The 15628-nt window shown below is 37.7% G+C and overlaps 1 protein-coding gene across 2 annotated transcripts in view; it reads left to right on the top strand.

Annotated features, from left to right (window-relative positions):
• LOC129786332 (PAS domain-containing protein cky-1) overlaps positions 1 to 15378 on the top strand; it is a 57514-nt gene extending 42136 nt beyond the window's left edge. For both annotated transcript variants that reach the window (XM_055821259.1, XM_055821258.1), the window contains exons 8-11: positions 4759 to 4865; positions 7533 to 7686; positions 13671 to 14611; positions 14715 to 15378. In XM_055821259.1, the coding sequence (XP_055677234.1) occupies positions 4759 to 4865; positions 7533 to 7686; positions 13671 to 14611; positions 14715 to 14743 (1231 nt within the window). In that variant the 3' untranslated portion in view covers positions 14744 to 15378. The remainder of the gene's footprint in view (positions 1 to 4758; positions 4866 to 7532; positions 7687 to 13670; positions 14612 to 14714) is intronic.
• Positions 15379 to 15628: the final 250 nt, after the last annotated feature.

The following is a 15628-nucleotide window of genomic DNA, read 5'->3' as shown; positions in this document are numbered from 1 at the left end:
ATGTTCAATGATAGCAACTTTGTGGATTCTACTTAACTTATACGATGACCCCACAGCAATTAAGTTTGTTTGAACAAGATGGGCTTCGCGGTATGTATGTCAGGGCAAGTTTCCTATTGTGGGCAGGAAAGATGACAATTAATTTTGGATAGATTTATCCCGCATTCCGCTTGTCTTTCTCTCCATACTAAAAGATGTAAGAATTATATATATGTAGTAGAGGTACTTTTTGTCGGCGCCGAGGGAAAAGAGATAAAGTTTGGAGAGAGAAAGAAAAAAATGTACTATATGTCTCTATATTGATTTTTTTCTCTAGATAACTTCCTTCAGAAATTAATTCATATTTTACATTGTATAACGTGGATGAATTGAGCGGATGATATCAAAGACTTTCAACATAGAACGAATCGATTGGATAAAGTGAACCAATATCGTTCAATATCATCCCACCTACCCCGTAGGGCATCGCGCCAAACATATATAAAAGAATATAACCTACCGATATAGCAGATCAGCACCGTAGCAGAAATTCAATTTTGTATATGTACTTTAATCTTGGGCGAGCCGATCAACGCGATTAGGAGTTTCGATTTTAATCTGATCGCGATCGATTCATCAACGTTTGGCATGATCTGTCCGCACTCTTCACCACACAAACGGTCAACGATCACAACGCCTTTTCTTCTATTTCAGAGTCACTTCCATTACGAGTGACTGTATGTGCCTTGTGCTTCACAGTCAATTGTTTTTCCCTTTTGGACACGCTAAAGAAATGTATGTATATTAAGCAACATTTCTTTAGATAGATATGTGGAGTGTTTGAGATTTGATGTATATTTCACGAGACTAGATGGATGGGAGAAAAGGGAAATTTGTCTTTTCTGATAAAAGAGAACCCCACAAGACTCACAGAATATGGGCATGCAGTTTCTTGTCAGTGAATAATGAGACGTTTAGCATGCCCCTATATATCACTTTGCGTTCTATATTCATTATTTAAGCGCCATTTAGAGAGGTTTATGCTATGAGATCTCATTTTTCATGAAAAACAGGAAAGTGCAAGAGATGGAATTGACACAAATGCGAAAAATTGACTGGATGATGGACAGCCAATTCAATATGGTGTTGCAGGTCTACCATTGCATACCTTTTACTATTATCCTGCCCAGTCGACAGGTTGTCAACCGTTTATTTTCATAAGAACTGCTTTTATTAATTTAGTTTTAAAATTTTTGTTCTGTGTATAATATAAATTAAGGAAGGAAAATTAGTCGTTGTTTTTTTGAGTTTGAGAAGGAATCAATAAATTTTAGTGCGGTTTTAGTATAACTTTAAAAACAAAAAAAACTAGATTAAGTGTTAGAGATAGTTGATCTCCACATCAGCAAGAAAAGCAAGTTCAAATAAAATTAGAGAGATTAAAAACTTAAATCAATTTTAACTATTTTATTAAAAGAATCAAGATTCATACAATTAATTTAGAAACAGATCGTTGCTTATCCCTACTTTTGTCGTATAAAACGAGTGAATTATATAATTTTGTTTTTGAACAAATCTTTAAAAAATCAAGAAAATTTAACGCAAATTAGTTTCTTTGTAAAAGTATTGCGCGTAAAAAATCTAGAAGGAGAAGTAGCAAGAGCAAAGGTAGTTGCAAACTGCATCGGATCCGCATCGAAATAAATTTACGTGGCGCCAAAGCGTGAACACACTACCAAAGTGTCCAATAGGTGCTGGAGAAATCCGCATTTGTGTGACTCATCTGGATTTGGAATTCTCCGAATGCTCAGAGCATCGGTATATGTATGTTGCACATACTATGGTATATATAGCAAATATAATGTATACCATTCTGTGATATCTGATTTAAAGTGGACTCGAGGCAAAAAAATGTCTTTCGTGTTTAAACACATTAATTCGTATATTTGTTTTAATACCAGAAATTACTAATTAGACTGCGGCGTGCAAAGTGTTGATGTTGATTTTTTGCTTCTTGCTTTCCCCTTTTGCACCTCCAATGTATGTATAAGCAAACTTGTACAAGAGTGGCACGTTTTTGCCGCTGATGGTGTTGGGTGGTGGGTGAAAAATGAAATAATTGCATACTACGGTGCTATATTATGTGGATTCCGGTGAGATGTGCAATTTCCTCAAATATAAAATTTAAAAAAAATGTATTCCCACCAAGAGCAATATTAGGTACTCTACTTCTGATTCTCATGGGTCTTTCTCTGCTCTACGATCTACCAAAATGCAATATAGCTTTTGAGATATATTTCTATATTTTATATATACTGTGTCATCGAAGATTCATTCCTATTGTTTAGTGTACTTTACTGTTTTTCTTATTCTTCGTCTCCTCTTTCTTACACTCTCATTCCCTCTTGCACACTGTGTTTCTATTTTAATAGAAAAAATAAATAAAATAAAACACCTACATCTCCTCTGGGGCCGTATTGAGCGTCGCGGGTGCCCAAAAGCATCGCTCCTCTTCCTTTGGTGGCAAAAGCACAAAATCTAAAAGAGGTCTGCATTTAAACTTACGTAACCCCGCCGTAGGTTTTTTTTTTCATTTCATTGGAGCTTCCTCCGTATATCACCCACACCTTCCACACACAACAATGATATGACTTTATAGAATTTTATACAATATAGTATATTGAATATATTGAAGAGTTGGAACTATTTGCCATAAAAGCACACGAGCCAGGGGACATTTAAATATAACCATACTATGTACATACACATAACTAGCCACATGTATGCAAATGTGCGAATTTAAAATGCAATATAAAGTTCTCCTTGGGAGCTCTCGCACATATCCCTCCAAAGTTGCCAATATGCAATGCTTTTTATTGCAATAAATGTGCAAACGTATAAATATGCTGTTGTATATGCTATGTGGTATGGGTGATACATTTTGTGAAGCACACTTGGGAAGTGCAGCCGAGGGATCCACAAAATGCTATCAATGAAGAGGCGCCGTTTCGTTACAGCAGCAACAACCAATATCACAATCGGTATGAGGAGCGATGGAGGTGCGCGCAAGGAAGAAAAAAAAATAAAGAAAACGGACTGAGAAGGGAATGAGAATTATGTGAAATGTGTGCTGCATTTTGCTCTCCACCTCAGCATATGTATAGCAAGACTGTGTGATCTCAGGAGTGGATTAGTGGATTATGTAAATTTTCACAAAAAGATTCCTTTTCGACTCTCTCACAATTTTAATGCCATCTCTATATTGCCACGGTGAATACATTGTGCTAAGTACAGTGTCATCGTATGTACAAAAAAAAATTGAATGAGAAAACAAAAATATTTTATTTTTAATACACCCAATAGTCCTTTTCCATGGAAATATACAGCTTGGAAATAAATAAATTGACCAAGATAATACAGTCATAAGGTCTCGAGGTGAGACACTCAAACATAAAAGGGGTTTCATTGCACCTTCAGAGCATTTTCTCACAAGATTTTCTATGCTACACATTATGCAGGGTTTGAATGTCAAGAGAAAATTTAGCTCTTTTGCCAATTTATTGAGTTCAAAATGTCAAGAGAAATTTCATTACGAAATAGTGCTTGAACTTACGAATTTTTCATCATTTATTTAAGAACCAATTATCACAGAGAGAATTACCCTGAGGAAGACCGCGATTCAGATTTTCTTTTTATTTCACATCAAATTGGAAGGCATTGATACCATGAATTTACTTTTCACACTTTTCACTATCTTTTCTACATATAAAAATGCAAATATCTCACCCTGATTGGAAAGTATTGCATGATAATGCTATAAAATGTTTAGGAGAGAGCACTAAAATTACTTTTTGTATGTAGGGCAACATACCAATGCAAAATACCTTTTGCGTCTTTTACGAGGTATTTATAGGAGGGGGATGGAGGTGAGGGTATAAGCAAACATAGATGGAGGGATATATAGTGCATAAAAACATGTGAGCGAGGCTCCTTGAATTGCTTCTTTCTCATGTTCACAAATTTTTCGTTTTTTTCTGTGTTTTCCACGGGAATAAACGGTGTCCAATTTTGCATACAATGAAATGCCCAGCATGTTCTTCTGTTTGTCTCCTTGACTACTCTCGAGAGCTTCACCCTCCCCAAAGGAATATATCACACATGGAAAAAAAGAAGGTAGAAAAATGCTGCATATTTATGGATTTATGCATTGCTAAGCCGTGTCGAGGGGGATAAATTCGAGTCGTTCGCCACACGATATCCGTACACTTTCAGCGCAAATAGCTGTCATGAGCTTTGCGCAGTGTGGAGTGGTTTGAAAAATGGAGTGACTTTTATGAAGTCACTCTGAATGTGAAATGACGATTTGCTTTCATATTCTGGGTAAATATACTGTGGCATGTCCCGTGAGATGTATCATCATTGTTGTCAATAAAAAGGCAAATCAATATTGTACGCGCGGGAGTAGCAACATTCTGTCAAATTTATTTATCACGACTTTGATGTTCTTCCTAAAATTCGTATGTGGAAAAGAAGTTGGAAAATAAATATAGGTAGCAAAAGAGAATTCTATACAGAGAGAGGGATGGCTTATACGAGGGAATCCGTTTTGTGAATATATAAGAGACGCGTGACTCCAAGTGGCATGCACATGGCATACCCAATGATTTCTATTGATCAATATTATTATTTCTGTCACACACATCCATTAAGTGATCAAAATGAATTAATTAATGACTTAATTTCTCAAGCAATATTCTTCCTCTCTTTCTTTCCTTCCAGTGGGGAATTCCATTTAGGCTACAATAGATCGGAACTTCAGGGTATATCGTGGTATCATCTCCTACATTGGGATAGCACGAGAGAGGCACAGGCTAAGCATAGGCTAAGTAAGTACATTTTGAAATGTTTTTTTTTTGGAAGGTATTCCTGCCATTTAGATTGATATCGAGAAAAAGTAGATTTCTTTAGCCCTAATACATTAAGTCTTATAAATTAATCCATACAAATTTCATACATGTGATCATATATGATCTCTACGTTCATACATATGATCGAAGTGTTCCCCGCCCTCGAAAGATCTATGAGAAACGAGTGTATTACCATCGCATTATAAACATTGCATTAATAAATTGTGGAGGGAGATGTGGGGGGAAAAGGAGTAAATTAGCGGCTTTTCAAACAATTTTCATCAAGACATGATTGAAACATCAAAAGGATCATGTTTTAATTAGTAAGGCGCTTAAACTGACTTTACTCCAACTCTGTCCATCCCATCTTTGCTCATTCCACCATCATATCAAACCCCGGGAGAAGCGTGATTTTTTTTCTACCCAGTTGCGCTAACTCATCCTTCCAATTCAAGTAATGATCTTGTACTAAATATCTTGTTAATCAATGCAATTATATAATGATAGCCACATACATAGGCTCAAAGGCTTCCGAGATGTTCTATAAGCAGATATATGGGCGAATGTTAATGTCTTGATTGAAATTGCAACTTTGTGAATGAGCTCTCTATGGGTATGGAATTTTTGAAGAATTTACGAGGGAATGGGCAAAAGAAAAGCTACTTTTTTGTGTGCCCTCCATCGCAACCACAACACACTTAATTCGGTAGCCCCCAACGGGCTTTTGATATAAAAGCGTGAGTAATAGGGGTATTTATGTTTTGGTTCCCATCGTTTCCACTCTACATTTTACCAGGAGAAGATTTCAGACATAAATGTTCATGGCACAAAAACAGTAGAATGATGGTGTACGAGTAAAATGTTTAATCTAGGGGCTGATCATTCACAATTTACCTATAAAATTCACTTTTTTAACCTTTTACGGGATGAATGATCTTTAAGAAAACGTTAACAAAATTATGTTCTTTTAATTTTTCTTAGCTTTTTCTATTTAAGCTATAAGGAGCTTTTTGTAATTAAAAGGCAATATGGTTCAATAACACTCCCACATTTCTTCCGTTTGGTTTATATTGCTAAAAGATTAATTTCTCTTTAAAATTAAAAATGTACTGGTAAGCTGACCAAGCTTACGGGAGCTGGGTTTCTTTCAGTGTACCAATTTTGTGAGAGCAAACTAGAACGCGAATTAATTTAAATACGCACAAAGTCGGGAAAAGTTGAAAAGTCATTCCTCAAGAAATCTTTAAAACGCCATATCTCGAGAACGGATCCATAGATTTTCATAAATTTTTTTTTGTTTGAAAGGTCTTGAAGTCAGCTATAACATATCGAAAAATGAAAAAAATTTATGTCGCCATTTTCGAAAAATTCGAGTTCGAAATTTTCGAAAACTTTGTTTTTGACTTTAGCGCCTCTTGCGGTCATTTCTCGAAGTTGCAATGTTCTAGACATTTGTAGGGTTTCTCGAAACCTTTCATTTGCGCTTGAGTTGATCAAGATCGAACATGTAGAACCCGAGATATGACATGCCAACTTTGGAAGGCTATATCTCGAAAACGGATCCATAGATTTTCTTCATTTTTGGCATGGAGCTAGATAATATAGTCAGCTACAACATATCAAAAAATGAAAAAAATTTATGTCGCCGTTTTTGAGATATTCATCGAAAACTCATCGAAAATTTTGTTTTTGATTTTTGGCCCTCTAGCGGTCACTTTTGAAACTTCGGATGTTCTAGAGAGTTGTAGGGTTTGTTGAGATCTTTCATTTGATCCCGGTTGATCAAAATCGGTCAAGCCGTTTTCGAGTTATGGTCGATTTTCGATGAAAAATTGTGGCGGCCATATTGACTAAACGGCTTGACCGATTTTCGAAAATGAGGTATCGTTGGAAAGCTCTTGATGGCCCCTACAACATATCAAAATTTCAGATTTTTAGCTATTACAGGGGCTGAGATATAGCGAAAACAAAATTTTGAGGTTATTCAAAATGGCGGACGCGGGGGTGGGGGGTAAATTTTGACGTCATAATCGGACGTCTTCCAGTCGACTTTTAAACTTTGCCGTTTACCGCAAGTCTCTATCTATTACCGTTCTCTTGCAATTTAGCGTTATACTCCGGACGGACGGACGGCCGGACGGCCGGACGGCCGGCCGGAAAAAAAATTTTTGGCGCATACGTTTTTTGGAATGTGGGGACCCTAATTCGTGCTCATCCCAAGTTTGAGCCCGATCTGACGACTTTCGATTTTGCTCGGTACACAAAAGCTGTGTCTGAAAGAAACACAGCTAATATTCACGGATTTCTATCAATGATCAACCCCCTGTGGAAGTAATGTGCATTCCATATCAGTAAAATTACTTAACAAGATACATATAAGTGGTAGGAGAATATAAGGAAGGGATTATTGAGCAGACAGGGAGTGAAATAATTTTACTCAATCATTCTCTATTTCATCTTTTAATAACAATTTAAGCCTTGCGGACAAATAAAATTAGTTTTTCTCGTGTTTTTCTGTGTAAATATATTTCCAATTATGTGTTGGGAATTTCTCTCACAGTCCTTTTTGAAGTGTTATAAATATACGATTTTCTCATGATGCTTTTCTCACTTTTACCTCCTTTCATGAATTTTTCCACGATGCAGTAACACAATCAGAACAAGATCGTTCTGGAATTCTTCTAGTGCAAATGCAGAGGCGATCAGGAGACTTTATATGGGTCCACTGTGTACTACAGGTGCGCGATGGGCAGGATTCTAATCAGCAACCAGTCATAGTTTGTACAAATCAGGTTTTAAGGTAAGTCCTAAATTTAATTCCTTAATTCCTTCCATTCTTTTGAAAAATTATTGGAAATAATTATATTATGTAAACATATGATCTAAAAGTATCAGTTTTGGCTCTTTCGATTCTTAGAATAAGAGTTTCTTTTACTAGATTTCTGAGTTCTACTGATAACATAAAATTTCTTAACAATATTTCTAAAGACATCATGATTTTTATGCTTTTATGTTACTTAAAACTTTTCCGAGAATATTCAAGCATTTCTGATTGACCTATAACTTTCAATACCTTGGGAGGAAGCCTGATGAATCTTTCAAAAAAATCGAAACGTTATTTAAATGCAAAATGTACTGGTAAGCTGACCAAGCTTACGGGAGCTGTGTTTCTTTCAGTGTACCAATTTTGTGAGAGCAAACTAGAACGCGAATTAATTTAAATACGCGCAAAGTCTGGAATAGTATTAAAGTCATACGCTAATAAATTTTTAGAAGGCCATATCTCGAGAACGGATCCATAGATTTTCATAAATTTTTTTTTGTTTGAAAGGTCTTGAAGTCAGCTATAACATATCGAAAAATGAAAAAAATTTATGTCGCCATTTTCGAAAAATTCGAGTTCGAAATTTTCGAAAACTTTGTTTTCGATTTTAGCGCCTCTTGCGGACATTTTTCGAAGTTGTAATGTTCTAGACATTTGTAGGGTTTCACGAAACCTTTCATTTGCGCTTGAGTTGATCAAGATCGGACATGTAGAACCCGAGATATGACATGCCAACTTTGGAAGGCTATATCTCGAGAACGGATCCATAGATTTTCTTCATTTTTGGCATGAAGCTAGATAATATGGTCAGCTACAACATATCAAAAAATGAAAAAAATTTATGTCGTCGTTTTCGAGATATTCATCGAAAACTCATCGAAAATTTTGTTTTTGATTTTTGGCCCTCTAGCGGTCACTTTTGAAACTTCGGATGTTCTAGAGAGTTGTAGGGTTTGTTGAGATCTTTCATTTGAGCCCGGGTTGATCAAAATCGGTCAAGCCGTTTTCGAGTTATGGTCGATTTTCGATGAAAAATTGTGACGGCCATATTGACTAAACGGCTTGACCGATTTTCGAAAATGAGGTATCGTTGGAAAGCTCTTGATGGCCCCTACAACATATCAAAATTTCAGCTCTCTAGCTATAATAGCGGCTGAGATATAGCGAAAACAAAATTTTGAGGTTATTCAAAATGGCGGACGCGGGGGTGGGGGGTAAAATTTGACGTCATAATCTGACGTCTTCCAGTCGACTTTTAAACTTTGCCGTTTACCGCAAGTCTCTATCTATTACCGTTCTCTTGTAATTTAGCAAAAGGTTCCGGACGGCCGGCCGGCCGGCCGGCCGGCCGGAAAAAAATTTTTTTGGCGCATACGTTTTTTGGAATGTGGGGACCTTAATTCGTGCTCATCCCAAGTTTGAGCCCGATCTGACGACTTTCGATTTTGCTCGGTACACAAAAGCTGTGTCTGAAAGAAACACAGCTAAAAATGCAAAACTTCTATGCTCAAAAACCCGACAAAGTTTCATTAATACGAGAAAAATGCCGCATGACTATTTTCATCTAGATAAATTGTGAAAATTGTCTGCTGATGTTGGAAAAAAAAAGTGTTAATGCTTTTCTTTGCAAATACAAACAACAAAATATTCCACGATTCCCTCACCCAACTTGATGCGCATTTAGTGGATGGAAACTTAATGTGTACACACTGGGGAAGAGAAAGAAAGATGATGGTCAGATGATAAGAATTACACCTTACCGCCTAACCGTTGATGATTATATTGGATGATGACTGTGGTAGAAGGAGGACGGTGTGGTTCCACCGCAGAATACAGATATCTATATGTATATGAAAATTCTCATAATAATGCTGAAGAAGATTTCGCGAGTCCATCCCCGACTCGTCGTCTGCGGGTTATTATATTTCTCTTCCACTTGTTTCGTTTGGCTCGTTGCATCGCCAAACAATTTCTGCCATGCACGCCACATGCATCTCAAATATATTAATAACTCTTTATTTATTGTTATAATCTGATGGTATGTCCCACTAATTCGACTAGAAGAATTATGGATTGGTTAGATGCAATCAATTTTTTCTTCTCACCGCCTATTTAGCACATTTTGCAACATCAAATGGCCGCGCTCTGACCATCCGGCTGTTTACATTTTACAATTTTATTATAAATACTTAAATATACATATATATTCCTACGGCCACATGCTTCATCTTCCTCCCCTGATTTACTCGCAATATTATATACATTTATGCTGCATCCTCACATGCGGTCATTCCGGTGCACCATTTGTAATGTGTGTTGTATGTAGATATAAAATGTGGAATACTTTGGGAGTATCACTGTGAAATATCGAAAAACAGGAAAATGAGAACGATCCTCGCTTTGCAATCTCCATTAGCATTGAGTGAGATGCTGCCTCCTGCCCTTCGATCTCTTCGGCAGTTGAGCATTGTTAATTTAGTGAGCCACATGCGAGGAAATTGGCGCTCAGGTATTCTCGAAACAAAATATCCTCTTTGCCACAACTTTCCACCGCGACAAACTGCATGCCCGTGGTTGTTGGGGTGCAAGAAGTGGAGGTTTTACAAATTCCTCGAACAAATCGTCTTGTTGGAGAAATACCAAAAAGAAGGAGGAGGAGGAAAAAATGTCGATTAAGAGGAAACATCTTAAATGCAATAAATCTAATAGCTGTCCATGGCTAATTTCTATAATTGCCCATTTAGAGGTTCTTTTGATTTTTTTTCTTCGATAGTGTTAGGGGCTAGCTAAGCTACGTACGACGTTACACAAATGCGAGATCAGCATACCAATCCACGAATTGACAACAGAAAAGTAGTGGTAGGGCTGCTTAAGATGGTTGGTGTACAAAAATAAGCTGGCAAATAAGAATTCAACCATCTGATTGGGTTAAGTGCGTAATTTTCTCATTTCGTTTTCAATCCTCATTGCATGTAATTTCATTGGAATGTTCTTCGTTGCGTACGCTCTTTTGGTGCAGCCACGCATACGGGTGGGACGAAGGATGAATTAAAAACGTAACGCGATCGCAATATTACAGACAAAAAATGTTGGATTGATTGCAAATCCAATCGCAATTCCGTGAAAATATTTGCATTTATAAAAAACGTGGAACTGTGGTTGTTAAACATTAAATCATATCATTGTTTTTCTTGGCAAATAATCACTGACTCGGGATATTTTTCTGTGAACATTTATAGCATCTTATACTTTTGAAAGCTTTTTGGTAGTTTGCTTTAAACAAAGTGAAACGTCGCAGTGAGAGAATAAACGTTAGCTTTAAAGCTAAAATTAAGCTAAGTTGAGAAGAAAATGAAGGCGCCAGGTAGTCACCCGGCATCTCCATTTAAATGTTTTTTAATCAAGGGTTTATTCAAAAGAGATAAAAATAAACTAAAAGGATAAAAGTATTACTAATTTTCTCTTCTAGAAAGAACAATAAGTCGAGATGAAGGTAGGTGCCTGGTATCAACCCGGTGTCTCCACTTTATTACTCTAATTAATCAATCATGCTCCTTCTTCTAATAATTCTTCCAATGAAAACTCTTATCTTGAAAATCTTTAATTGAGGAAAATTTAGAATGAAATCTTTTGCTGTTGATTGCTATTAAGATTGCAACAAAACTTTCATCGGTTATTTTAAATTCACCAACAAACTAGACACACGGATTACAATCTCGTGGCGCATATCATAGTTCAATGTTGTTACTCTATCTGCGGAGGTGTTTCCTCCCAAGGAAGCGGTGGTGGAGTGGGTTTTTTGCTTGAATTTAAATGTGGCATACGGTCTTCTCGGCCTTTGACCCACTGTTTGGGCTTTGGGCAGAAATTATGCAAATATTTCGCGCAGAGCACACGCGGCGGACATTACTTGGCCCTTGCACAAATATATACCTATATGTATGTGGTATGTGCGGGCAGAAGCAGAGAAGAAGGCCTCCCTGGAAAAAATAAAAGTGTGGTCTCGACGCGACCTGTGTGAGAAGGAAGGTGGATGCGGAGCTCCGCAGAGAATGATTTCCCCCCAAAGTTAAAAAAAGGGCCAAAAAGGGAGAAAGAGGAAAAAAAGAAGAAGAAGAGGGGAGCCTGAGGAATTCCTCACAAGAGAGGCAGATCTTCCCCATGAGTGTGTTTTATGTGATCCATGGATTGCAAGCGGGGTAAAACGGAGTATTTTGTCCGTCTCTAACTGCTCACTTGCATGCGCGCATTCACTTCTTCGCGGCAATCATACCTCAAACACACCTTCCGCTTAGCGCGAGCATCGCAAGGGGCCGCGTGCATGAGGATTGAGAACTACATGTGCAATTCTTGCGCTATGTAAATAATTTTCTCACGTTTAACACCATGAACTCGCGCAGGAAAATGCTTTCAAAAGCTCCTCTATATGCCAACAAAAAGCGATTCACATTGTACCATATAATGCTAAAGTTATTAATTACCTCAATTTAAATGATGCTGGAATTGGTTGGGATGTGTTGTAGGGGAAGAAAATACCTTCTTACAAAAGATGTGAAGCAAACCAGCGATAGTATTGTAGCAGCAGACACCATAGCATTGCGAGAAACTATCTCGCGGTATCATTATGTTGTTGGTAATAGGATTTGCCAGCAAGGTAATTCGTCACCTTCGTTGTGCCAAAGAAAAAGCCATTTATGGCTGAAAACTGAGAAGTTATTTTAACAAAAAGGTGTCACACGATACCTAAAAAATTCTCCTTTGTGTATTTTAACTCTATTCTTGGATTGAATTTGATTTGTTGAAATTAAATTCCAAAGTTTAGATGCTTTCAATGCAAAAGTCCTTTAATAAAATTGTGGGAAACTTTCTTAAATAATTTGTGATGATTTTATATTTATTAATAAAAATGAAAAATTTAATAAAAATTACTTTTAAAAGTAAAATTATTGAAATTATTATGTTTAACATATTCCCATTACTCTCATACCTTTAACCTGCAGTGTAAAACGCGCGGTATCAATGCAAAAGAGCATGCAACCGCCGAGATTGTATTATGTATAATCGTGCGAAAAGCTGTTAGTGTCTCATTAAATAATCCTGAATATTCAATGTTGATTTGCCATGTGTCGGCATGGTCTATTGCAGCGCTGATACGTTGCTGCATACAATTTGAGCGAGGAAAGTGGATGGAAGTTATCAATTAAAGATTGCATATCAAGTTGGTATCTCTTCCTTCACCAGTATTGGTGGTCCATATTATTTATGTGAGAACGCGTGGTTTAAAACACGAAGCTATATGGGGAGATCCTCTTGCATGTGAATCGATTTGCAATGTCGGAGGAGAGTCATGAGTCACATGGCGGGTGCCCATGTAGGATCAGCAAAAGAGTCTTCCCGTGCTGGGAGTCTGTGAGACGGAATGAGAAATATAATCATAGAAATACCTTGATTACTCTCTGATGTATGGGCAATCGATCAATAATATTCCTTCTTTTTTTTATCTTCCCTTTCGGTATTTTGTTGCAGACTCATACGCTGGCGCTCATGTACATTTCCGATCGCGCGTTTCGATCACTGATCCTCGCAAGACCACAACTAATTTTGATTAAGGTCTGTGTGCGCATGCGAAAGAAATTTCTTGGGTGCGTTATGGGATTTTATGCTGCATGGGATGGAGGGTGGGGGAGGATGTTGCAAGAGAGTGAGAATCTCTGCATGTCCATCTACTGATATTTCAATTCATAGATCATGTTTACATATGTATCTGGTGCGATCGTTCATGCTCGCTATCCTTCATGGTCATGAAGAAAAGCGCCGATGAGATTGCATCCGCTGCCGCCGATGTCGATAATGCTTGTGTAAACATCAATTTATAGAGCATCTCAATATAATCGCCGGGGTAAATATTAAATTCATAAATCTCTCTCTTTCCCATCTCCACCGCACCCTGCTCATCATAGCGATCGTGAGGCTTCAGTGATGCTGGCAAATTCATGGCTCTATCACTACTACTCCGTGCAGTCGAAGATTCAGTTTGGATTGCCATTCGAAGGACCGCCGCGGGTACCGTCAACAACGCCATACTACCACCATCCACCACCCACAATTCAGCCGACGCTCACGCACCACTCCTCACCGCACCACGTACCCTATGGCTACCATTCGCCAATTGGGGTAGGTCCGCATCAGGGTTCACCATCAGTCATAAGTCACCACCACAATGGTGCCCCACCGAGTCACCATCAAACCCCGCCGGGTCTTCCTGGGGACTACTACAAAACCTACACCTACCACCGCTTTGACACTCAACCCGTTGACTACAGCCAAGCCACACCGCCCGCCGAAATTCGTTGCAGCAGTCGCGGCAGTGCAAGCCATCGTTCCAGTACACCGCCGAGCAAACGAAGGGCCATTGGGCGCCTTGAGCCTCTCTACATTCCCGACGAGGACTCCCCCGAGAGCACAATGATGGAGCTCCAGAGCCATGGGGGTGCAGAGAATGGCTTTACAGGTCAGACGGTTATTCTCAGCACGTCCGCAATCCCGAGGCCGAGATTGTTCACAAAAGCCCCACCAGTGGACTCACCGGACTTCATGGAACAGTGGAATCCGAGTCCACCGTGGTCGGAAACAGCCCAAAAAGTACCCGACATTGCACACCAAGAACTGAGTCCCTATCTCACGACGACACCGCCGACGCCAACGAGCGCAACGGCACCACCCCATAGCCATACGTTTAGCTTCGACTGGGTACCGGAGCAATTTGTGCCAGTTGACTGTGGGATTGCTGTGCCTGTGCCGCTGGCCGTACCACTGCAGATCGCCCATTGGCCATCAGATCATTCGCACCTGTTGCCCATGCAGCCACCCGAAAGAAAAGAAGACAACGACACCAATGCAGGTAATTAACTGCTTTAAATCTCTGTTAAATTTTCTTAAAATTTAAAAATTCCAATTGGCTCTCAATCCAAATTAAAAATGATTAATCTCCTTTTCCTTCACAGATTCACGGAAACAACGACGATCTTCGTGATCTCCCCTTGAGGAAAAATTAAGTATCTCCGTCCAGTAACAGGTCCTCCCGTTGTGGACTTGCATATCAACAGAATAGTCTTCCAGGGACTTTAAAATCATACGAAAGATAATATTTTTTAAGTAGATAGTCTCTTTCTTTTTTTTCTATTAAAAAAAATGTGAAATGGAAACTTTGAGAGAATGACTAGTTCGTGTGCAATTTATGATTGCAATAAATTATTTATTATATTCGCGTGTTATCAATTAATTCATTGAAAAAATAAATAAACTGATTGTGCAAAAGTAGAGCAATAAAATTGTGTATATTTTTACATTCTTGTGGTTTCCATGTTCCTAAAGGACATTATGCATAAGTTTTATGTATTTTTTTCCAAAAAATAAAAATAAAACTCTAAAAGTGTAGTTAATTTTAGTAAATGAAATTTTTATTTCTCTGAAAAATTTATTGCACTTGAGAGTGCATTTTTGTCAGTATACATTGCTAAATCGTGACACAACTCATGTTTTTTTATTAATATCATTGGAACATATTTCAGAAATATTTCTTAATAGTGTAATAATGTATTGCAATTTTTGTACATGGAAATATACATATAAAAGATAAAAGTAAAATATAATTTATGAAGAAGAAAATTGTCTTTTCTTTAGTTTTCTTGTAAAATTTTTTAGTTACTGCATAAAACAAGGAAACTCTCTGGACTGGGTAACTGATTAAATGCCCTTCTCGATCTCCAAAAACATGAAAGATTTCCAGAAAAGCCAGTAACATTTTTATAAGGTAAGTAAAAAAATATTCTTAAAATCTTTACAGTCAGGTATTGGTTAACGTCGCATGGGAAATACTCTTTCCACTTATTATTATTAATGGGAAATACTCTTTCCA

Source organism: Lutzomyia longipalpis, chromosome 1 (assembly GCF_024334085.1).
Source record: "Lutzomyia longipalpis isolate SR_M1_2022 chromosome 1, ASM2433408v1".
Lineage (NCBI taxonomy): Eukaryota > Metazoa > Arthropoda > Insecta > Diptera > Psychodidae > Lutzomyia > Lutzomyia longipalpis.
Note: the sequence above shows the minus strand (reverse complement) of the source record. Positions and strands in the feature narration are given on the sequence as shown.